Source organism: Manacus candei, unplaced genomic scaffold (genome assembly GCF_025592945.1).
Source record: "Manacus candei isolate 608988 ecotype Guabito, Panama unplaced genomic scaffold, ASM2559294v1 h1tg000027l, whole genome shotgun sequence".
In the NCBI taxonomy this organism is placed as follows: Eukaryota; Metazoa; Chordata; class Aves; order Passeriformes; family Pipridae; genus Manacus; species Manacus candei.
In genome coordinates, this window is record NW_026138075.1 from 9,608,320 (window position 1) to 9,632,767 (window position 24,448).

Genomic DNA, 24,448 nt, shown 5'->3' on the forward strand with positions numbered 1-24,448 from the left:
AAGCTGCAGACCCAACCCTGCATGCAGGAGGTTCGGGACATTGGTCGCCTGAGACTGACCCCAGAGATGACAGTCTCTTTGGGCAGCATCCTGAATGACCAAGCAGCCTTTTTCAAGGAGGGCACTGTTTGCTCCACACGGAGAGGGGCCTAGAAAAGATGACCTAACCAAAGCTCATCTCCACCCTTCACCCAGTTGGTTAGCTGCGGCCAATGGGCATCTTCTGATGCGGTCAAACAAAGTCTAAGAAACAAAGGCATACACCTGCCTCCAAAGATGTACCTAAACTGACAGTCACATGCTGGAACATCAGAACCATGCTTGATACTGTGGATAGTGGTCGTTCTGAGTGTCGTTCTGCCATAATTGCCCACAAACTGTCATGTCTCAATATCGGCATTGCTGCTCTCAGTGAAGTTTTTCTCCATGAAGAAGGCAGCCTCAGAGAACACAGTGCCGGTTACACACTCTATTATTGGTCAGGTAAACCCAGAACCGAAAGGCATCTCTCAGGAGTTGCCTTCACGATTAAAAACTCTGTTGTCCCTAAACTTGAAATTCTGCCGACAGGTCATTCTGATCACATTATGTCCCTGCACCTTCCACTACACAGCAAACAACACATTGTCCTCTTTAGTATATATGCCCCAACTCTCCAAGCTGACCCTGCCAAAAAAGATAAATTTTACACTGTCCTGCACCGCCTTACCCAAAAGGTTCCTGCAGATGATAAGATCATTATCCTTGGTGATTTCAATGCCAGAGTAGGAAAGAAATTTGAAGCCTGGAAAGGAGTATTAGGTGTTGGAAACTGCAGTGATAATGGTCACCTTCTACTAGAGTTTTGTGCAGAGCAACAGCTCACCATCACCAACGCTATCTTTCAGCAGAAAAATAGTCTGAAGACAACCTGGATGCATCCTTGATCCAAGCATTGGCACCTCATTGATTATGTCTTGGTGTGACAGAGAGATGTTCGTGCTGTAAACTTAACTTCCACTTTAAGTTCAAACCTAAAAGGGGCGGTATTCCAAGGAGGAGACTCCAAGTTAATGGTTTCAAACAGCTACAGTGAGAGATAGATTAGAGGCAAACCTTCAAACTAGGCTCAAAGATCATTCCATAGATCCCTCTCCTGAAACACTTTGGCAACCTATTAAAAATAGCATCCTGCGGTCCTCTGAAGAATCCTTAGGGTTCTCCTTCAAGAAGAACAAGGACTGGTTTGATGAAAACAATCAAGAGATCCAGGAATTGTTGTAAAGAAGAGAACTGCTCACCAAGCACACCTTGCTCAGCCATCTTGTCATGTAAGAAAAGCAGCCTTTCATCTTGCATGCAGCAAGCTCCAATAGAAACTTAGTGACATACAGAACAAGTGGTGGATCAATCTAGCAGGAAAAATTCAATTATGTGCAGATACGGGTGATTACAGAGGATTCTATGAGGCCTTGAAAACAGCATACGGGCCTACATATCAGGTCCAGAGGCCTCTACTCAGTGCAGATAGTAAAATGCTTCTGACAGATAAAATCTCCATTCTGAATTGATGGTCTGAACACTTTCAGACTCTTTTCAGTACTAACCGTGTAGTTCAAGGCTCAGCAATTCAGTCCATCTCACAACAACTGCTGAAGAATGAATTGGATATTGCCTTTACTATGGGAGAAACTCTCAAGGCCATATAGCAGGTGAAAACTGGCAAGGCAGCTGGGGTTGATGGAATTCCACCTGAAATTTGGAAACATGAGGGCCAAGCACTTCTTGCTAAATTTCACGAGTTTGTGGTGCGCTGTTGGGAAGTAGGTGAACTACCATCAGGCCTTCGTGATGCAGTCATCATCACTTTGTGTAAGAAGAAAGGAGATAAATCAGACTGTTCAAATTACCGTGGTATTACTCTGCTCTCCATTGCTGGCAAAATTCTGGCAAGAATACTTTTGAACAGACTAATACCCACTATAGCAGAAGAACTTCTACCTGAAAGCCAATGTGGTTTCAGAGCCAACAGGAGCACCACAGACATGGTATTTGTTCTCAGACAACTGCAAGAGAAGTGTAGGGAACAGAACAAAGGCTTCTAAGTAACCTTTGTTGATTTCACCAAAGCTTTTGATACTTTGAGCAGAAAAGGTCTGTGGCAGATTTTGGAATGTTTAAGTTGTCCCCCCAAGTTCCTCAAAATGATCATCTCACTTCATGAGGATCAGCACGGCCAAGTCAGATACGGCGATACACTTTCTGAGCCCTTTCTAATAACCAATGGTGTGAAACAAGGCTGTGTTCTCGCTCCAACCCTATTCACAATCTTTTTCAGCATGATGCTCCAAAGGGCCACGGCAGACCTCGATGATCAGGACGGTATCTACATTCGATACTGTACTAATGGAAGCCTTTTCAACCTAAGGCGACTGAAGGCCCACACTAAGACCTTAAACCATCTTGTCCGGGAGCGGCTTTGCGCTGACGCCACTGCTCTTGTCGCCCACAAGAAGCAGCTCTGCAGCGTTTAACATCCTGCTTTGCAGATGCTGCTGAGCTTTTTGGGCTGGAAGTCAGCTTAAAGAAGACAGAAGTTCTATCAATCTGCACTTCAGGAAGTCTTCCATCATCCCCACATCACCATTGGCGAATCAGAGCTCAAGTCAGTCCAACAGTTTAATTACCTTGGTAGCCTCATCTCCTCGGATGGTAAGATTGATGGAGAGATAGACAACAGGCATATAGTGCCTTCGGAAAACTCTATAAAAGAGTCTGGTGAAATAAACACCCGAAGAAAAGTACAAAGATCAGTGTTTACAGAGCCATTGTGCTGTCTACTCTTTTATTATGGTTCTGAATCATGGGTCATTTACCGCCACCACCTACGACTCCTAGAACACTTCCATCAACGCTGTCTCTGTACAATCCACTGGACTGATTATGTGACTAATACATCTGTTCTTGAACAGGCAGTGGTTGCAAGCATTGAGGCCATGTTGCTGAGAACACAGCTGCGCTGGGCAGGACACGTCTCCAGGATGAAGGACCACCGCCTCCCTAAGATCTTGCTTTGTGGTGAACTTGCCACTGGCTTCCGCAAGAGAGGAGCCCCAAAGAGGAGATACAAGGACTCCCTGAAACAACATCTCAGCCTTGGCCACATTGATCTTCCTGATCGGTCTACTCTGGCCTCCAGTCGGAAGGTCTGAAGACGCTATCTATAATGCTGCTGCTTCTTTTGAGAATGCACACAGGTTCACTCTCAAGGAGAAAAGACAATGCAGAAAGAACCGTGTCTTGTCGATACCACTTAAGGAGTTTTTCTGTTGTGCCTTTTGCTACCGGACTTTGTCTATCTCACATTGGCCTCTTTAGCCACCAGCCTGCTTGCAACAAATGTGGGTAGAGTCCTTCCCAAATCTTCATTTGGGAAGCCTAGCCATGATGATTATATAACAGAACCCTTACTACACTTGAATGTTAACTTTATTTTTACAGCAGTTTTTAGAAGCAGGTAAATACGCACTCTCAAAACTATTGTCATTGCTGGCCAGTTGTATTCATCAAGATAGCCTTTTCATAGAATCATAGAATCAGCTGGGTTGGAAGGGACCTCTGAGATCATCAAGTCCAACCCTTGATCCACTACTGCTGCAGTTGCTAGACCATGGCACTAAGTGCCACATCCAGTCTCATCTTAAAAACCTCCAGGGATGGAGAATCCACCACTTCCCTGGGCAGCCCATTCCAATGTCTGACCACCCTCTCTGTAAAGAAATTCTTTCTAATATCTAACCTAAACCTCCCCTGGCACAACTTAAGACCATACCCTCTTGTCTTGCTGATAGTTTCCTGGGAAAAGAGACCAACCCCCACCTGGCTACAACCTCCTTTCAGGGAGTTGTAGAGAGTGATGAGGTCTCCCCTGAGCCTCCTCTTCTCCAGGCTGAACAGCCCCAGCTCCCTCAGCCTCTCCTCATAGGACTTGTGCTTGAGTCCTTTCACCAGCCTCGTTGCTCTTCTCTGGACCTTCTCCAGCACCTCAATATCCTTCCTGAACTGAGGGGCCCAGAACTGGACACAGGACTCCAGGTGTGGCCTCACCAGCGCTGAGTACAGGACAAGAATCACTTCCTTGGACCTGTTGGCCACACTGTTCCTGATCCAGGCCAGGATGCCATTGGCTGCCGTGGCCACTTGGACACACTGCTGGCTCATATTCAGGTTCTTTGTCTCCATTCTTTCCCTTCATATTTGAACTTTTACTGTTCATCAAAACTGAGTATTTGGATAATTTCTCCTAATTGATAGTTTAAGAATTACTAAGAGTGAATTTTTGAGCAATCCACAGAACTAAACTTTCAGCTGATATTTAATACTTCTAAGCAAGAAATACAGTACAGAGCTTGAAACTAAGCTTATAAGTGATTAAAGTGATTGTAGGCATGAAATCTCTTCAGTGGTTGATTTTGTGTATTCAGTTTTTTCTTCAGTGAATGATTGGCTGCCTTTTAGTGGTAATAAAGCAGCAACAGATTCTATGAGGCTGTAGGACAGTGTGAGGTCTTGATCAACAGAACAATTGCTCAGAATTCAATAAAATTATTTACTAATAATTATATCTTCACAAAACACTGGAGACTAACTTCCTGAGGCTTTTCACAAAGACTTAATTTAACTTCAGTCTGTTAAACTTTCACCTGACCCTATGTCTAATTAGCAGTAATTTATTCATCAAGGGTTTTGAAGAAGGTCTTTTTTGAAGGGCTTCAGTGAGGTCACTACTAATAAGTGCTTAGTTAGCTGCCACATACATCTGCAGAATCAGATCTTTGACTGCACTGCATTGCATCTTTTTCTGTAACCGTTTAATATAAATTGTAATAATTATTTGAGAATTAACAAGAATTAGAGACTATCTGGAGAGTCTGACATGGTCCAGCTGTTGATCATAACTTTGCTGATTTGCCAAGAAATGCTTCCCATTTACATTACAAATAAGGGATAGAGAAGTTTCAAAGAGGATGTTAAGCCATCTCAATCCATTTTCCTGTATCAGAACTGGAGTGTGCATGGCCTTATGTGTTTTTAAACTGAGTTGTGCTGCAAGAGTTACCTTTCTCTTTTATTTTGAAGAAATTCGAGGCTTGATCTCCTCTAGAGTTTTCAGGAAGCAGCTTACCACACATTCCTGTTATTCAAGAAATTTAGCAAAGTCTTGGAACCTCCAACCAAAATCCCAAGAGCGGTCGAGAATTTTTAACTAGAACTAATTGTAGAGGAATAAAAACCATGATTTTATCAGTTGTACTCAGATCTACTATTTATCACAGCTCTTGAAAAGAATTTGACGCTTTTGAGTGAATGTAACCCGCTGCTGTACAAACCTATTACTTTGGTGTTTACCTGATGTCTCAGTTTAACAAAGTTGCAACTTTGAAATTAAGAAACTTCAGGTGAAAGTGTGGAAAAGGAAGAGGACAGGTCTTTATTGACAAAATCCGAATAAACAACAAATGGTGCAATCAAAACTTTCAGAAAAGAAACAAAACAAAGTCCCAGTTCCCCAGCGGCTTGGGGGGGGTGTGGGAAGGGCTCAAAGCAGAAGTGTTCCCGGCAGCTCTGCTCGCAGCCACGGGAGCGGCCGCTGGCTTCGCAGCCAGCCATGAGAGAGTCCTTTTTTCCACAGGCACAGCTTCAGGTCAGGCAGCTCTGATAATGCAGCCTCGCCCCTGGTGCACAATACCTCGCTCCGAGATCAGTCGCTTTCTCTCTCTCTCAGTTGTCCTCCATGAGGTGTCCGGTGGGGAAGAAACTTCCCCTCAGGAAAAAGGAGGGGGCCGGAAAAAAAAAACCAACCACCAAACCCCCCAAAAACCCAACCGAAAGTAGCTTCTGCTCTGTCCGTCGGTGGAAAAACCCATCCACCAGACAAAGGATTCCCGAGCCGTGGTCCCGGCCCCCTCTTTCGAGGGCACCTCCCCCTCCCACCGCTGCCCAGCGCGTGCGGCTTCGCTCAGTCCCCCCACTCCTGACTCCCCCCACCCGGGAAGAAACGATGGGGGGAGAGGACGGGACACTGGGGAAAGAATTCCAACATCTCTTTTCCAACCTATGACACCTGAGAATTTAGTGCTTATGAAGACATTAGAGTAACGTTACTAAAATCTTTCTCAAAATAGTAACTGTCTAATCACTTCACTGGACTAATTGCTAGGAAGAAATAATTAAACTGAGAAAGGAATGTAATTTTTTTCCTGTGCAGGCTGTGTTGTCTTTGTGCATAATAACTGAGCTTAGGATAGTTGTTCCTTACCAACTTGCTAACTGGACACCTCCGAATTTCTCAGAAATTGGCTATTTTATTGACGTTAAGTTTCTTTACTCCAATATTCAGTGATTATAACTGTGTCAGTATCTTAGGTTAGTTAGCTGCCACATATATCTGCAGAATCAAATCTTTGACTGCACTATAAAGTATCCCATTTCATTTCATTTCATTTCATATGAGCATATGTGAGATGATGGCTTCTTAACCATTATTTGTCACTATTATGTTTTGGTCAATGGAGCTAAAAGACACACAATTTACTGCCATTCTTCTGAAAGAATTTATCAAGACTAAGCTTATATATTGTGGACTGAAATATCTCAAGCCTTTAAAACAAGGCAGTAGTTTGGTTAGAACTGGCTGTTCTTATATGGTTAAGCTGTTGACTACATTTCTAAGCAAAGTTATCACCATTCTGTTTCTCAATACTTACTTTACAATGCAGCTAAATTAGAGATATGGAGTAGTTTGTAAAGTCCTTTCACCATATGCGTCTTTGGTTTACATCCTAAAGTCCAAGACTAAAATAAGATTTGAGAAAGCAAATTTTTTCAAGGCTTTTAACCTGTAACTTTCAGACTCATATTTTAAAGAATTAATGGTTTTAAAAACAAGCATCAAGACATACTTGTCTTAGCAGAATGTTTCTGAACAAGTACTGTTTGCAGTCATTATTGTCATCAGTTTTTTATTACTGCTTACAAATGTTTAACTTCATTCTTACTGGTCTTATTTTGAATAGAACTCTGAGACAAAATATAAATAAGAGTTTAGTCAAACTATGAAAAAAAAGTTAACAAATATGAGGTGATAGCGTAGCCTATATTATTAGCAATAGGAGCTTTACTTTCTTGCTTCCTCCTCTGCTGTTGAGGTTACTATTGTAAAGAACATAAAACATGAAAAGTAATTACATCTATTTATGCAATTGGGTTAATGTGAGTAAGAAAATGGACATGCCAAAAAGAATAAGCTGGTGAGATAGAGTAAAATGGAACAGCGTAAACCTTATAGACCTGGAACTATAATAATATGTTTTTTTCAGAATTTTATGAATCTTAAGATATACATTGTACCATGACTGTTACTTTAGATTGTCATAAGCATTGCAGGAACATACAAGATGATAAACAGCCATTTCTTGAACAACCTCTTTTTTTCTTCAAGGTATGGTGAACAAAACATGTTCTGCATGACTCTTTATGATATTCTTTTCAGTTAGATTGTATCTAAGAGTTTTTGCTAGAAAATAAGTTATTTATATTTTTTCATAAGTTGCTCTTATTAACACACAATAGTGCTGAGGCATCAGCAATGACCTCCTGGGAAATTTCCTTAATATTTACCTTCTGACAGGTAAGTTTTTGAGAAATAAAGTAAAATATTTGTTTCATCATGGGAGAAAGTGTAACAATGAAAATGCCTGTTGGAATTATACTGGTGAATGTCTTTGTCCAAATTTTTTACTACTCGAAGTACATAGCAGGTCCTCAGAGACACAGGTTTCCAAATGACATGACTGTTTTTTATACCAAATGTCCTGTACCTTTAGCAGTCAAGCTTTTTAATGAGTAGTATCAAGTAGTATTATGTTAGAGCTTGTATCTTCAAAACCAATGGAAACAATTTTCATTTATTTTAAAACTGTCTGTTCTTAATAAGAGACATGTAAACTGATTCTAAAGCTAGATATCCATGAATATGAGGATCTTAAGCATAAGGAACATGAGGTTTAAAGATAATTTCACTTTATAGCTTCGCAGTTTAATTTAACCAATGTCATTGTCATTTTATAGCTACTCCATATGCTATGTGAAGTAAATTGAAATGGCTTGTTAGAAATTGAAAGGAGTTAGGAGATCATACTTCAGCTTATTCACATAGTAATCTTAGGCAATGGAAGATGGTATCTAGAGAGAGCAACCCTCATTTTGATACTGAACTTTTCAAAAAAAAGTTGTATCGATATGACAGTGCTTACACTGTCAGTTACATTATAGTACTTATGTTGTAGCTGTTTGTCCATAGATGCAGCCACTTAAAAAGCAGTCTCTCCACATGATTAAGTTATTTGTAAAAATTGTCACAACTTAATAATTAAGAGTTCCTAGGGGGTCTCATATTGAGACTGTCTCTCTGCAGTGTGAGTCCTTACCAAATGCTACTTCAGAAAAACACTTTCATTGTGGACACAGATAACATCAAAGAACTTTGCTTTAGTTTGTAAAAAAAAAAACACATCAGACCCTCACCTACAAAAAGAAGGTATTTAAGTGATATCATTTCCACTTGCATAGTGGTATGCTAATAGTACTAGCCACAAATAATGATGCGGTCAAGTACTCCTTGTGTGTGACTAAAAGTTTAATTCTTAAAAAATCATTCAGTCTAAAAAAGAACCACAGAAGCGTAACAATCAGATTTCTTTGCTACAGAGAAAGGTATTTTTTTTCTTTGAGCTTTTATATTCCACCTCTTGTTTAGTAGTTTGGCTACTGTTTTTTTTCTGTTTGTGTCTGAACAGTTCTGCAAGTTCAAAAAAAAAGGTTGAATCATCTGTGGAAGAAAAATTAATTGAGGGCTGTTAAATTTGCACTCCCTTTGTATATTTTTTTTAGAGTATCCTTCTCTTGAATGGATGGCCTTACAGGGCAAAGCAAGCTCCATCTGCCCAGGTTTGGAATTAGAGTTGTCCTTCTAGGATGACTGCCGGAAGGCTGGTGAGCCCATCCTACCCAGGGACACATTTTATCTGACCCTTCAGTTTTGACCTGTCTGGCATGGGAGACCCTACTGGAGGCATATACCACTGCCAGCACAGCTTGCAACCTCATGAGGGCACACAAGCTTCTTCCCCACTAAAATGATTTGGATGAGCCTTTCTATCCCTACTTTTACCCCCCAGCCTCCTACACTCAAACCCAAGGACATTCCTTTGTCCTAGACACCCATCCAAGATGCTATAATTCCAAAACAAACCATTCCTGGGCAGAAGCTGCAAGCGAGCCAAGAGAAGGATACTCTAATTAAACCTGCATCCTGAGGACTTCGCTGTCACCATCCAAGCTCTCTAGGCCCTGACAGATGAACCTTAGGAGTAAAGGATGGGACCAGTTCTGCGCATGCTGTGCCTCACTAAAAAATCCACTGTGCAGGCTCAAAGCCCTTTACTCAGTGCAGTTGGTCAAATGCTTCTGACAGATAAAATTTCCATTCTGAATTGATGGTCTGAACATTTTCAGACTCTTTTCAGTAACAACCGTGTAGTTCAAGGCTCAGCAATTCAGTACATTACATTCAGTACATTACAACAACTGATGAAAAATGAATTAGATATTACCTCTACTATGGGAGAAACTCTTAAGGCCATATAGCAGGTGAAAACTGGCAAGGCAGCTGGGGTTGATGGAATTCCACCTGAAGTTTGGAAGCATGGGGGCAAAGCACTCCATGCTAAATTTCACAAGTTTGTGGTGCGCTGTTGGGAACTAGGTGAACTATCATCAGACCTTCGTGATGCAGTCATCATCACTTTGTGTAAAAAGAAAGGAGGTAAATCAGACTGTTCAAATCATCGAGGTATTACTCTGCTCTCCATTGCTGGCAAAATCCTGGCAAGAATACTTTTGAACAGACTAATACCCGCTATAGCAGAAGGAATTCTACCTGAAAGCCAATGTGGTTTCAGAGCCAACAGGAGCACCACAGACATGGTATTTGTTCTCAGACAACTGCAAGAGAAGTGTAGGGAACAGAACAAAGGCCTCTAAGTAACCTTTGTTGATTTCACCAAAGCTTTTGATACTTTGAGCAGAAAAGGTCTGTGGCAGATTTTGGAACGTTTAAGTTGGCCCCTCAAGTTCCTCAAGATGATCATTTTGCTTCATGGATCAGCACAGCCAAGTCAGATATGGTGATGCACTTTCTGAGCCCTTTCTAACAACCAATGGTGTGAAACAAGGCTGCGTTCTTGCCCAAACCCTATTCACAATCCTTTTCAGCATGATGCTCCAAAGGGCCACGGCAGACCTCGATGATCAGGACGGTATCTACATTCGATATCGTACCAATGGAAGCCTTTTCAACCTAAGGTGACTGAAGGCCCACACTAAGACCTTAAACCACCTTGTCCGGGAACTGCTTTATGCTGATGACGCCGCCCTTGTTGCCCACACAGAAGCAGCTCTGCAGCGTTTAACATCCTGCTTTGCAGATGCTGCTGAGCTTTTTGGGCTGGAAGTCAGCTTAAAGAAGACAGAAGTTTTCTATCAACCTGCACTTCAGGAAGTCTTCCATCATCCCCATATCACCATTGGCCAATCAGAGCTCAAATCAGTCCAACGGTTTAATTACCTAGGTAGCCTCATCTCCTCGGACGGTAAGATTGACAGAGAGAGAGAGACAACAGGTTAGCAAAGGTGTATAGAGCTTTCAGAAAACTCCATAAAAGAGTCTGGCGAAATAAACACCCGAAGAAAAATACAAAGATCAGTGTTTACAGAGCCATTGTGCTGTCTACTCCTTTATTATGGATCTGAATCATGGGTCATTTACCGCCACCACTTGTGACCCTTCCATCAACGCTGTCTCCGTACAATCCTAAATATCCACTGGACTGATTATGTGACGAATGCATCTGTTCTTGAACAGGCAGCAGTTATGAGTATTGAGGCCATGTTGCTGAGAACACAGCTGTGATGGGCAGGGAACATCTCCAGGATGAAGGACCACTGCCTCCCTAAGATCATGCTCTGTGGCAAACTTGCTATTGCCTGCTGCAAGAGAGGAGCCCCAAAGAGGAGATACAAGGACTCCCTGAAACATCTCAGCTTTGGCCATACTGATCATCATCATTGGTCTCCTCTGGCCTCCATTTAGGAGACATGCAGAGACACTATCTACAATGCTACTGCTTCTTTTGAGAACACACGCAGAATCATTCTTGAGGAGAAAAGACAACACAGAAAGAACCGTCTCTTGCCAATACCACCTAAGGAGACTTTCCGCTGTGCCTTTTGCAACCGGACTTGTCTCTCTCACACTGGCCTTCTTAGACATCAGTGTGCTTGTAGCAAGCGTGGATAGAAGAAGCGTTATTGGGAAAAAAGGAATTTAGCAATTTACGTTAATTTTTTAAAATTGTACTTTTAAGACTAAAAATAATGAAATACATTAAGCATATTTTTTCACATCGAAATTACATATTTTTTACTAAAGTTACTAAAACTTCAGCAAATTTCTTTTCTAAACCAAAGAAATCAAAGTCTTGTTCTCTCTACAGTGATATAAAATTATAGTTTTAAATACTAACCTATGTAGTGAGAATAATTTTAATCATATTTAGCTGAAATGTTTTACTTAAAATGCTCATCTTCTAAACCCAAATAATACACATTATTTTTATTTTTTGAGAAGTAACGAGTTCCTAAATATTTAATTCGTGTAATTCATGTGAAGCACTAAGTATGTATAGTTAACCATGATCTTGTATTACTAAATGTTGACAAAAATCTTAAAAGGATATAGCAGTGGCTTTGATATCTTGTTTACATACACTACACTGTGTACTGTAAGTAAATGGGATGAAAATATTCAGTCAAAAACAATTTTAGTCCTAATTAAATGTTTAAATTTTTGGGATAAAAAGATAAAATAAAATGGACACACTTAACATGATTTATGCTTTTTTGGGGGGCAGGGGGCGGTGAAGTGGAGGGGAGGCACTGAAATCTATCCATTTAATCCCCTTATCAGTATTGGGGCAAATAACCAAAATGTCTGGTCTTAAAAAGGCTGTAGCCTATTCATAGCTTGTAGTTTATTATCTTGCACACAGATTCATATGTCAAAGATGAGTGTAAAAACTGGCTTGTAGTTGTAGCAGATTGGCACAGATTTACCAACATGGTGACTTTTATGTTGCACAATGTTATAATCTATTTGGGTATGTTTGAATGAGACACATCAGCACACCACAGTAAAAGCCTTTGATAGTGTCCCAGGAGTCAAGGTGTATGAAGAAGGTGTTTAGTTTCATAGTCCTGAGAACAGATTTTACAAGTTAAAAAGATACTTTGCTAACCATTTGTCAAGTTTAGAATTGGTATTCTTGGCTAGGTAATTAAACCTAGTTCTGCCTAGATCTAGTCAATACTGTTTTCCTAACTGAAACTATGTTAAGCATTGCTTTTGAAAAAATATGTAGTTATGAACTACTGAAAAGTTGGTTTTGTAGAAAATATATAGAGTTAGATTGTTTATGGATTTTTTTGCTTTGTTTGGTTTTCACGTAAGTGTCCACACAAATAGAAATAAAATAACTCTGGATATTCAGTTGTTCTTGTGATCTTTGCAACTGAAATTGCTGTAATAACCTACCAAACACACCTGGTTTCATAAACAGGGTTTCATAAACATGATTCTAGATGAATGTTAAGGAGTGGATCAGCTCCTTGAAACAAACGCTGTTCTCTTTCAAATATTCTAATGACAAAACAGGAAAGAAAAGATCTGCTTTCTCAACACAACTGACTCTAAAATTCATTTCGACATTTTCTCTGATGTCAGTGGGTCTTTAGGAAGTTTTTAATATATGTTAGGTTTTATAAAACAGCTGCTGATTGCTAAAGAAGCAGAATTCAGTTTATAGTCTCTGCTTTAGCTAATAAAACACCAAGGACCAGATCTTAAGTTGGATGGTGTCTTATTCATTAACTACTTTGTTAAAAAGAATAAGATTGTTTGAGAAGGGAAGCTGTACTTAGACTTGCTGAGGATGGTACAGTCTTGCCTGAAGGAAATTTTAGCTCTAGCTCAACTGTACCTAAATGTTAATCCTGCAAATTCAGGCCTTATTTTGTGAGAGTAATTTAATTATAAATAAGAAAGGCTAGTGTTAATTGCTTTTAAGTAGTTTTTATTTTTTAAACACATAAAATTATAAAATTTTAAATTTTAAATAAAAATGCTTTTATCTCCAAATAATGAAGAAAAATCCTATGTTTTTTCTTTTTCTTCACTTTTTTTTTTCAGCATAGAAAAGTGTCTTAAAGACCTGCAAAAAGAAGTAAATGAAATATGTACTGATGAAATTCTACAAAGCACAACTGACTGCATTCAGTGGCTAAATAACTGCAATTTTAGTTCTCTCAGATCTTCTTCTACAGACCATGGAGAGCTGACGGAGTTCCTTAGGACCCTGGTAAAAAAATTTTATTAAAGACTTTTATGTTTAGAAAGTTGGTTGTATAATTGGAGGTGGGAGTGTGGATGGTTCAATTAGTTTTCTCATTTAGGTCTTCACTGTGGTGATGATAGTTCAGAAATTGTATTATAAGGCTTAGTGTTGTTTTCATGTCTGCAGCAGGGTGTTATGTTTCCTTTTGATCATGCCTTAAATAAACAATCTTGGGACAAAATCTTTTCACAGATGCTGCCATATGTTCAGCACTGCTAGGATTGTTTCATAAAACACATGTTGGTAAATAAACACTGGAAGTTACTGTCTATACTGAAACTGTTAGTGTTTCTGCCTGTTCTTCACTTGTTTCGGTATGAATTTAACTCATCTAGTGTACGTTATTTATGCATTTATTTATGCATTATTTAAGCATAAACTTCCAACTTTCTATGCGGCTGGAGGCATAGGGAGTAGATGCCCCATCCCTGGAGACGTTCAAGGCCAGGTCGTACTGGCCTCTGAGCAGCCTGATCAGTTTGAGGATGTTGCTGCTTATTGCAGGAGGATTGTACTAGATGACCTCTAAAAAGTCACTTCCAATCAAAATGATTCTGTGATTCAGCTCTTTTTAATTAGAAATGTTGGAGCTACATCCATTGTCCTGGCAGATTGTACAATTGGATGTAGTCAGAAATCAGATTTCACTTCAATGAAAAATTCCATTATTTTAGAGGATGTTTTTTTTCCCAAAATTTTTATTAAAAATTTACATCTGAATATATGAATGGACATGGAGGTCTGGAAAATTGAATTAGCTAGATAAGTGAAGGATAATACCTTAGTAAATGAAAACCTGCAAGTTTATATATAATCTATATATATATGTGAGTGTGTGATATGATGTAAATATGTAGAAGTGTCAAAACAAGTAAACACTGATCAGGGTATTATTCTTTGTCACTTCCATGTGATTTAGACCATGAACACCTTTAGGCTAAGATTAGCTGTAATGGCAGAGGAAAATTGCTGTAGAGGAGTGTTTTCTCTGGCTAGAGTGCAAGCTTCATCAAATCACCTCCTGTTTTTTTAACACTTAGAACTGTTTGTAGCTCTTTCAGTCACCTTTGAATCCACTGGATATTGAGCTGTGCCAAATGAGGAAGTAATCTCTAGAAATACCAGGTCTTTAATGTTCATGTGGTGAAGAAGTGATTTTGTTGCTTTCTGACACAGCTGATCAAAGGAATGTTGCTGTTAATTAATCACTCCACTCGAAAGTTTCAGACACTGCAACATGTCATACTTGATCTAGATGAAATTAGAGAATCCCAGAAAATGCTGACCCATGAAGTTTTTGACTTAGGAAGTCTTTTGTCACTCCTCTTAGTCCAGTTAGATCCTTACTTAAATCCCTCAGCAGGTGGCATGGCAATGATGACTTACTTGTGTCCATTCCCTACTTTCTTCTTTCTGCAGGGTCTATTCGAGCCATATACCTGAACACCAGATGGCGGCATTTGTTTGGGAAACACTGAAATGTCCCCATCTCTGAAATATCCTACACAAAACATGCTTTCTAGCTCTTCATATGCCCAGGAGCTTACTAACTGCATGACAGTCTTGCTGTGAGCTGTAGAATCCAGTTAAGCCTTGAGAATGGATCTGTGGCAGACTGCTAAACAGGCAGCAAAGTGTGAGAAGCCTTAAAGTTTTGATTCTGCACAGTTTATCAGGAAAACATTTTTGGAGCTCAGGAAGTTGGACATCACTACTTCCAGGCTCATGGCTTCTTAGATAATCCAGCCTGTTGTATAGATGAGAATACAGATGAAAAGTGTATCTGTATTAGCAGAGACAGTCCATCTGTAAGAAGTTATATTCACAGTAGATAATCTTTAGTTCCTTAAGCAGTAAATTATTTTCAATAATATTCAGCATTAATGAGATTATTATGATCTAACCTTTCTTAAAGGTATCTCTCCACACATTGAACTAATTACTCAGTTAATTTCTTCTTGCATGCTTTTAATTAAATATATATAATACATCTTCAATAACAGCAACCTTCCTTCAATTCAGGACAATATCCCTATTCATTGTTATCCCTTATTGTGTGTGTTTTGTTTGTTAAGAATTTTATTTATCTTTTAAGCTGCTGGAACAGTGCAAACTTCTTTCTGTGTTTTGACTGGGGTGCTGTATTTAGGTTTATTGTTATTCTCATGTATTTGTGAACTCTTAGGAAAATACTGAGTTTCTTCATGAAGGCTGAAAATGTTAATTATGTGAAATTTTGTCCTTCTGTGTACTGTCTTGTAATGCTAAAGATTTAAAAGCTGAATATGAGCACAAGCACATCTTTATTAAATTCTGTTCCTGCTAAAATAATGACAAATTCTTTTTTTAACAAAGTCTTAATCTTATTGTATTTGTATATTGATATGGTAGGTCTATAGTAGCTAGTAGTCCAGTTGGTAGACTGCAACTGGTTTTTTGTATATTATTGTCACTAACTTTCTGTGCTTATAAGGGAACTTTTCATTTTTCTCCAAACCATTGGAGGATACTAATTTGGATCTTTTTCTCTGGAACAGTTTTGGCATTATGTGTTGAAGTATTTTTACAGGTTAATTTTTAAATAGAAAAGCTTACATCAATATAGGCAGTGGTTTAAGAGACTTGATGACACTGTTTTCAGAGCTCTTTTTCTGAGTAATACTACATCTAAAATGGCATCTGCAAGCTCCCTATTTTTAATGCCGTAGTTTAAATTGCAAAGGCCTTGGTACAATCCTTAGATATATAAAAATATTTCTGCTTTGCCTTGAAAAACAGCAGTAGGGGTTTGCTTAGAAGATCATTTGGATTAATCTTCCAATGACATCAGTTACATTCACTGTTTTCACAGCTTCTCTTGTTTAGTACATTTCAGAATATAGTATTTGAGCATGATTCATTAAAAAAAAGTAATATTTAAATTCCAGAAGTCTACCTGTGAAGACTCAACTCTTCAACATGGTGGTTAGTGATCAGAGTTTTGGTTTACCCTCTGAGACATGTTTTCTTTAGGGCCAGAAGACCTTATAGAATACTTCAGTAGATAATAAAAGAGAATCAGATCAGTGTTATGTATATGCCTATTGATATGTATGATTTAAGATTTTAACTAGTTGCATATATTTCTATTATGTGCACATGCTTTTATAGGATGATATTTGACTGCTAATTTCCTTTATTATTCTGTCTTCCACATGTCTTTTCTGCTTGTAAGTAAAAAAATTAATAAGGTTAATTCTGAAATAAAGATCTAACATGGAAGAAAATAGGTAGTCTATTAATTTTAAGACTTTCCTTTATAAGAGGAATCATGCTTCCTGTCTAATGTCCAGAATTAGGTACTGTGGTGGAAGTGTCTTATTTTTTAATTTTTATCATGAAACACTTCAGAATAGAGGGCAGTAGAAAGATTAAACTCTTCTTTTCCTGCATAAGAGTGTAACAGTTTTGTAACATCCAGAACAAAGAAATACAAGTTCTGATTTTGAAAATTTTTGTGACTCAAAAGCATAATTATCTATGGAGAAAAGCTTGCTACAGTGGAAAAACTGAAGATTTTTATTTGGAAATAGTTGTATTTATTCAACATTCAAATTTGAATTATCTATCTCTCTTTCAAAAGGACAACAGAAATAAAACTAATAATTTCCTCAAATACTGCAAGTTAAATAAATCAGTAATTCTGAAGGTGGGAGATTGCCAACAGTTTCTTTACCAGCCTTGCATTATAGCATGGAGTACAGCTAGGAGACCCAGATAAAGGATACGAATGGAAATAATTCCCCTCTGGTGGTTTGCCACAGTGCTTTTCTCTGTTGGAGAGAAGCAATGGAAGGTGAGGGAGCAAGTGAGAGGGCTTCTAGATCCTTATTCACTCAGGGCTTGCCAACTGAAAATTAAGAGTAGCAGCAATTTCACTCACTTTTCTTGTTTACTGTGACAGCAGCACTGAGCTGTGACAAGAGGACCTGCTATGTGCTGCATAACTTCTTGAGTCTGAAGCAGCTCTAAGGTCAGAGATTCTGGCCCTGGACCAAGAGAGAGCTCTTCAGACTTGAGTGAAGTAGGAACAGCATACACATCCATGTGATTTCACCTGCTTTGTTAACTGACTTCCTTCTCCACCCCATATAGTGGAGATGTACATGGATATCGCTATATTGTTTATGTATCAGTCTGCATCTTGGTTTGATGGGATACACAGCTTCTTATTCTTCTGTCCTGTGTGATCTAAGCCTCTTTAATTCTTAACAAGTTTTCAGTTTTAGTTCTTTAAGGATATCCTGGGAAGACTATTTTATCCTTAGAATGGCCTTTTTGACGGTTGCCTACTGAGCTATAGAAAGGGACCTGTCATTATCTGTGTAAATATTAAATAATTTTTCATAAAATTTTCTTTTCAAAGATGTTTGTGTGACCAGAATAAACAGACTGCAAAGGGTTTCCCTTGAACTGTGGTCTAGAATTGATTGAGAAAAGAGGTTGGGGATATAAGAAAGATGGGAAGAGGAGTATGAGTTATTGGTAGAGGTAGACAAGGAAATTAATTGGCACATAAATACTCTTTTCCATAGGTTTTATAACTTCTGTTGTTTATATAGCAGTTTATTTTATTTGCTTGTAAGGCAATTAGTATTGGAAACACAGTTTTTGCTCTGGCATGAAGCTGTTCATTTAATGAACCAGGATTAATAAAACATTATTAAAATACTGTCTGATTTACCATTTTTAGCAAAGCTTGCTGAAGAATGAGCAAAATCAAGAAGAAATGGTACTTCACTTCCTTCTGGATCTCTCTAGTCAGTGTGGTGTCTCATTTCCCTGCACTCCGACTGGGACATCTTTTGAGTTAACATCTTCCCTTCATACCATTGAAGATGATTCAGCTATGGATGTGAAGTCTCTTTGGGATGATGTGAGATTGCATCTTCGACAATTTTTAATAAATAGACTGCAAAGTCAAGAAGAAGCAAACGCTACTGCTTTGCAACAACAAATGGAGTTTAAAACTCAGTGCATACAGCAACTTTTGTTTCTTTATCCTGAATCAGAAGTCTTAACGAAGTATCAAAATATGCAGAATAAACTGGTTAGCGATCTTCTACAGAACTGTATTTTATCTAGTTGTGGTGAAACAAATTTTGATAAGGTGGTTCATGGTTACCAAAGTTCCATACCCACATTGTGCACAATGATAAAAGAAGATTTGTATATACTAAGTGGAACTATTGATCCTTCTTTATCATTGAAGTTTATTAATGAAACTTATCTGGATACCATCACAGAAGAAATGACAGTTCTTCTTGAAAGACTTTGTGAGCTGCAGTTCAAAGAAAATGCTCTACATATAGTTAAAGCAAACAAGATTTCAAAGAAGTGTAGAGGAACAGTTCACGCTGTGGGTTAGTAGTTTTATTTTATGTTCTTTGTAGTTAGATATTATTTTAATTATGTTACTTTTTTTTTCCAATATACTTGATTATTTTCTATGGAGAGAGAGACCTAAAATTATTAATTACAGCTTTATGTTTTAACCATGCTACTGTAGTTGAATTCTAGCCTGTGTCAGAATTGTGATGAAAAACGTTTTAAAGTACGAGAAAGTAACTTATGTAACTTACAAAAACCCCATTATAATTCATTGGATAACACTGTCATGTCATAGTATTTTTTTTTTAGCCTAACTTATTCCTACTGCTGAAATATATAATTAAATAACAACTATTTACTCCAGGTTTAAATAAACACAAACTCCTCAGTCTTTTACCCCTACTTATTTCAAAATGTCAGACATTTAAAGGAGATTATTTTGATGTGTCCATGAAACAGACACAGATTCATACATCAGAGCTATCACAAAAGATTACTATGCAGATTTTAGTTGTGACAAACACACAAACAAACATTTATGCTTTCTAATTGTGTGAAAGTACAGTAAGTTAGAGTTAATACCACCTGGTAACAACTTCTTGTTCCAAGGAATGTAAAGCAGGAGAGGAATCTGTTACTGATGTAGTATATTTTGTACTTTCTCTTCTTCAGTTGTAAATCTGATGTGCTAATTTCCAAAGGGAAGAATCAGCACTTCAGAAAAAATCATACGAAAGGGAAACTTTCATGACATAATTACGTGATTGTATGTAATTGCTTTTTCAATGCAGAGTTTTGATCACTCCTCTGTGCAGAAGCTGTTTGTTTAAAGCATAGCTTTCCATAAAGGTGAAGTGATTTGCAGACAGAAAATATTAAAAGCTTAGAATCATGTGAAAAATATAGAAACAGAAGATCTTCGGGTTGTGCAACATACAAAAGGGATAAATGAGGTGATGATTTGTCAGGTTGATGCAGAAGAAAATTGCACTCTTGTGAGTTTTAAAATCATCATATATGTTACTGTAAGTCAAATAGAAATTATAGTGGAAGAAATGCAGAGTTAATTTTTCAACAAGAGATGAAATATGGATGAGTATGTGGAACATATGAAGGACAAGGTAAGGGAAAAGGCATGCAGGCATATAAGTTGAAAGGACAAGTTCACTGTAACATTGACATATTAGTGGGATAGAGTGTAGTGTCAGAGTACTGTTGAGGTATGGAATAAACAAGAAGAAGTGTACCTTTGAATTATGTAGTGAGATGGGAGTCAATGAAAGGACTCACTGACAGAAAAAAAAAGACCTGTCGGGAACGGGAAATCTGTAACTAACTTTTAATTTCAGCCTCAAAACAGCTCTCAAGGATGGGTAAGTTTAGGTATCTTCATTTTACATCTAAAACATGGAGTTTAAAGTGACACTAAGGGTGTCTCTAAAACGCTCACACATTAACTCTTTCTGTAGTACAAGAAGGAAGAGAACAGTCCTTCAAATCTATTAATACAATACTTCGTCTGCTTGATTTTTTTTGCCAAAAGATGCACTTTAACATATTGTTGTGCCAGCATATCTATCAGTACAGATTTCCATTGCACATTTCTTTTGTGTATTCAGAAAAGCAGAGGTAGGTGAAAATAAACAAAGTAAATCTTAGGAATCTGCTTACAACTTTAAAACATTTTCTGTAATTAATTTGAATTAAAAAAACTTCAGTATTTCATAAGTATTAGAGCAGATTTTAATTTTTATTGAAAATGCAGTAAATGTCAGATTTGCACATGCAAAACCTGTCCTCTTAGCACCTATGAAATGTGCTTGGAAGTGCTGTTCATTAATATCATTTAATACTCCAAGTTACTTTCTTCACAGGGCCTGTCGTGCTCATGTCTTCATATTATTTTACTTCAAGAAGTTAGTATGGGAGACAGGCACTGATTTACCTACAGTTTCTCACTAGTTTTCTGCAGAATCGAACTGCTCTAGATGATCTGTGATTATAGACTGCAGGCAGCCAAACCATAAGCCAAACCAGTGAAGTTGGCAGGCTAGAGCAAAATAGGGGGTCAGAGTTATGTAGTTTTGGGTATGGTTTGTTTTTTTCATTTTGTGGACATGTCATAGCCTATTATTTGGTATTATTAACCAACTCAAGCAAAAGATTTTCATTGTATCATTGCTAAAACAGTTATTATTGAATAGTTTATTCTATATGAGCTCATATGTGAAGAGTCTTTTCTGGAAAGAGATTTCTCTACGTTTTTGAATATACTATGTTTGTACCATGTCAGAAAAGGGTATTTTTCATTTAGAACTAAAGTGTTCACAAGGCAGTTCACACTGAAATAACTCTTTGGGAAAAAAAAAATTCTACAGACTAACTGTTTTAGGAGGTTTTTGTAATGGTAGACAAGTTCTTAATGTCAAGTAGCTTTTCCTGCTTGGAACTCATATTAAGTTCTGATACCTTTTCTACTCTCACAGAAATGAGTGGAAGTCTGTATTTTTACATAGTTCAAGTTAAAAGACAGCTTTAATAGATTGCCTTGACAGTGATACCCAGTTTGCCAAGTATGAAAAAAACCCTCATGCTGTAGTATGGAGGGATGGAGAAAAAGAAAAGAGGTTTTCTTCTTAGCTGATAGACAGTTATACCAATGTGTTTCTTATTTTTTGATTAGAGGTCTCTGCCCTCTGGAAACCACCAAACCAGCACATTTCAGAACAGCAAAATAATTTAATCTAGTGCATTCAATTGGGACTGTTATCCCAGAGGTGATAAAAAGGCTTGTGTTTGCTCAGTCCACCCTCAGGGTAATGTGGTTTTTGGTTGATTGTTTTTTGTTGTGTTTTTTTTTTCGTTAAGACTTGCTGTAATCCGTCTTACTATGTAGCAGAGGACAAAAATAACTGAAAATAATGAAACAGTGCCAGAACCTCAGAAAAATTTCTATAGACAACCTTCTTCTGTTGGGAAAATACAGGTAGTCTATAAAAAGCTTTAACAGAGTTATGAATCCTTAGAATATTTCATATATAACAATCTATTTGTGAAGTAAGGAAATAATGTTTTTCTTTTCGTATTGTATTAGAACAGTTATTTGTCAAGTACTGTAAAAAGATTGTATCCATTTATCAGGATTGAGGAAGAGCATGGTTTGGGAGAGAAGCTGTCAAAATGGCATGTGAAAAGAGGCAGATTTTTTGGAATTTGGCATCTTCAATTGGCAACTATACTGGAGGCAGGTGTTTTTATGTTATAACTTGCTCCTGTTCCCTATTATATCTGTGACTCTTATTACCTTTAACAGTGCAGGATTCAGCCATAAGTATTTGAGCTAAATTATTCTAGAAGGGTTTTAAATAACATGAATTATAATTTCTTTATATATTTTCAGCACATAATCGATGTTTCCAATCTGCTAAACTAATATCCAAGGAATGTTTCTCAACACCCCCCTAAAAATATTTTGGAGCTTTTAGAGGATTTTGTTGTTCATCATTTTAATCATATGTCTTTCAGAAGTTTATGTAATGTTATGGTATTTAAAAATGTACTAAAAACATCTGTTAACATACTTAGCATGGAAAGAATCACAGTTGGTTTTCAGCTTATCTCTTATGGTTTTTTGCTTCAATTTCCAATGTGATATTTCTCAGAAATTATTTGCAGTAAGTGTATTAAATGTGTACTGTACTTTTACCTTTTGAACCCTTATTATGCTCCTCTGTTTACCAAAATGTTAAGCTAGTTTAATCAGGCATTACTAACCTATCTTAATTCTTCATCTGTTAGATGAAAAAACAGCTACTCTTACGAGTGATAAGACATCTGCCAAAGAAACTTAAAACCCATGAAATTATGCACAATTTATGTATTAGTGGAAGGTTTTCTTTGGTTTATTGGTATAATTTTATACATAAACAGAGAGTGTAAATACATATGTAGACTACTTGGATCTTTTTATTTTTACTTTCCTTTGATTAAGACTAAACAGACATTAGAGCTCTGAGTTTCATCTTTTCTGACATATTCAAATTCATTGGCTTAATATTTTCAAATAGTCACAAACTTTTCAGAGACCCTTAAACATTTAAAATCCCAAATGAAACTTGGCAATACATAGTGTGCTCTTAAATATCACTAGTTGATTATTTTTAAGGAAATATTATTGCAAAGTGGAGGTATATTTTTAGCTACAAAGTAATTAAACCACCTTCAGAGATGTATTTTAATATTCATATTTTGCAATTTTACTGCAGTATATCATCCTGTTACTTATGTGTCTAGCAGGCCTCCTTTCTCTTTTCCTTCTACAGAATATAACCAACTTCCTTTGTATTCTAAAGATATATTCAAATGCAAACTGTGATTTAAATTGTGATATTATAAATTTTTTATCTTTAACTGTTCTTGAGTTCCAACAGAAGATACTGTGGTTGTGGAACACCTAATATGAATATGGCATATATCTAAACTTGAATAGAAGGACTTGGTATTGTTTAGCTGCATTTGGGTAGTGGAACTGAGAGCAAGAAGAGAAACAGGCTCTGGAGTAACTTGTTGAAATGAAGACAACTTTGGGATGTTAAATTTAAATACTTGGTTAGAAAAATCTATTTTGAGCTCACTTAACCTTACATATTCCCAGCAATTTGTTGAGCTAACTTGGAATGCAAGTTTTGGGTTTTGCGTATTGGGCTGCTTTTAACACCATTAGGAAATTAAACTCCAAATAAGCCACTCTCCTTCCCCTACGCCTTTCTGGTAAGGGAGGGACAAAAAAAGGAGAGATTATTAGTTAAGATAATAGTTCATTAAAAGCACAAAGCAATAGAATAAGACACAGACAATAACAACAGCAATATTAATAGCAAAAGTATACAAAAAAGAGAAGGTGTTTTACCCACAGAAAGGTAATACCAGGAAAAAAACCAATATGGTTTCCCCAGACAAGGACAATATGGTGACCATGCCTGCGCCCAGCGCCATGTGGTATTCAGGAACAAAGGCAATATGACAGCGAAGCTCCTGCAGCTAATGTATCCTACCCCTCAACCGAAAACAACAAAAAAGAAGGACAAACAACCGCCCAGAAGCGAGGTTGTCCAAGTAGGGGTTGCTCAGCCTCTCTACTGGGGCTCAGTTCTGCGCAGGTGCCTGCACTGCCATTTCTACTGCTTCGCTGCACCATAGGTTGATCCCGCGGGCCACTGCTGCTTTTTTTCCTACCACTTAGCTACACTGCTTCCAGCTCGGTTTGGCTGGGTTTGCCTGGGTGCCTTTTCTCCCAGCTTGATGAGCTTAACTAGTTGGGGTTCGCCCCTGCTGCTGACAGCTTCCCCACTGGCACTGTCAATTGAACACTATAGTCAGTTGTGGTTTTGCCGCTGTTCCTTTCAGCACCAAAGGTCCATAGTTGTGCTCCGGAGAAAATTGAAGGGGGCACCAGCAGAGTTGTCCTGAGTCCAAAGGGTTGATGCTGATACCGTCCCAGAGGGCAACAAAATGGCCAACTTCTGGTG

General features: G+C 37.9%; 1 protein-coding gene across 6 annotated transcripts in view; it reads left to right on the forward strand.

Moving 5' to 3' along the window:
• The window catches only part of KIAA0825 (KIAA0825 ortholog), a 245,049-nt gene that overhangs the window by 36,910 nt on the left and 183,691 nt on the right, over nucleotides 1-24,448 (forward strand). For all 6 annotated transcript variants that reach the window (XM_051789274.1, XM_051789275.1, XM_051789278.1 and 3 more), the window contains exons 3-4: nucleotides 13,346-13,514; nucleotides 18,283-18,952. In XM_051789274.1, coding sequence (XP_051645234.1) covers nucleotides 13,346-13,514; nucleotides 18,283-18,952 — 839 coding nt within the window. The remainder of the gene's footprint in view (nucleotides 1-13,345; nucleotides 13,515-18,282; nucleotides 18,953-24,448) is intronic.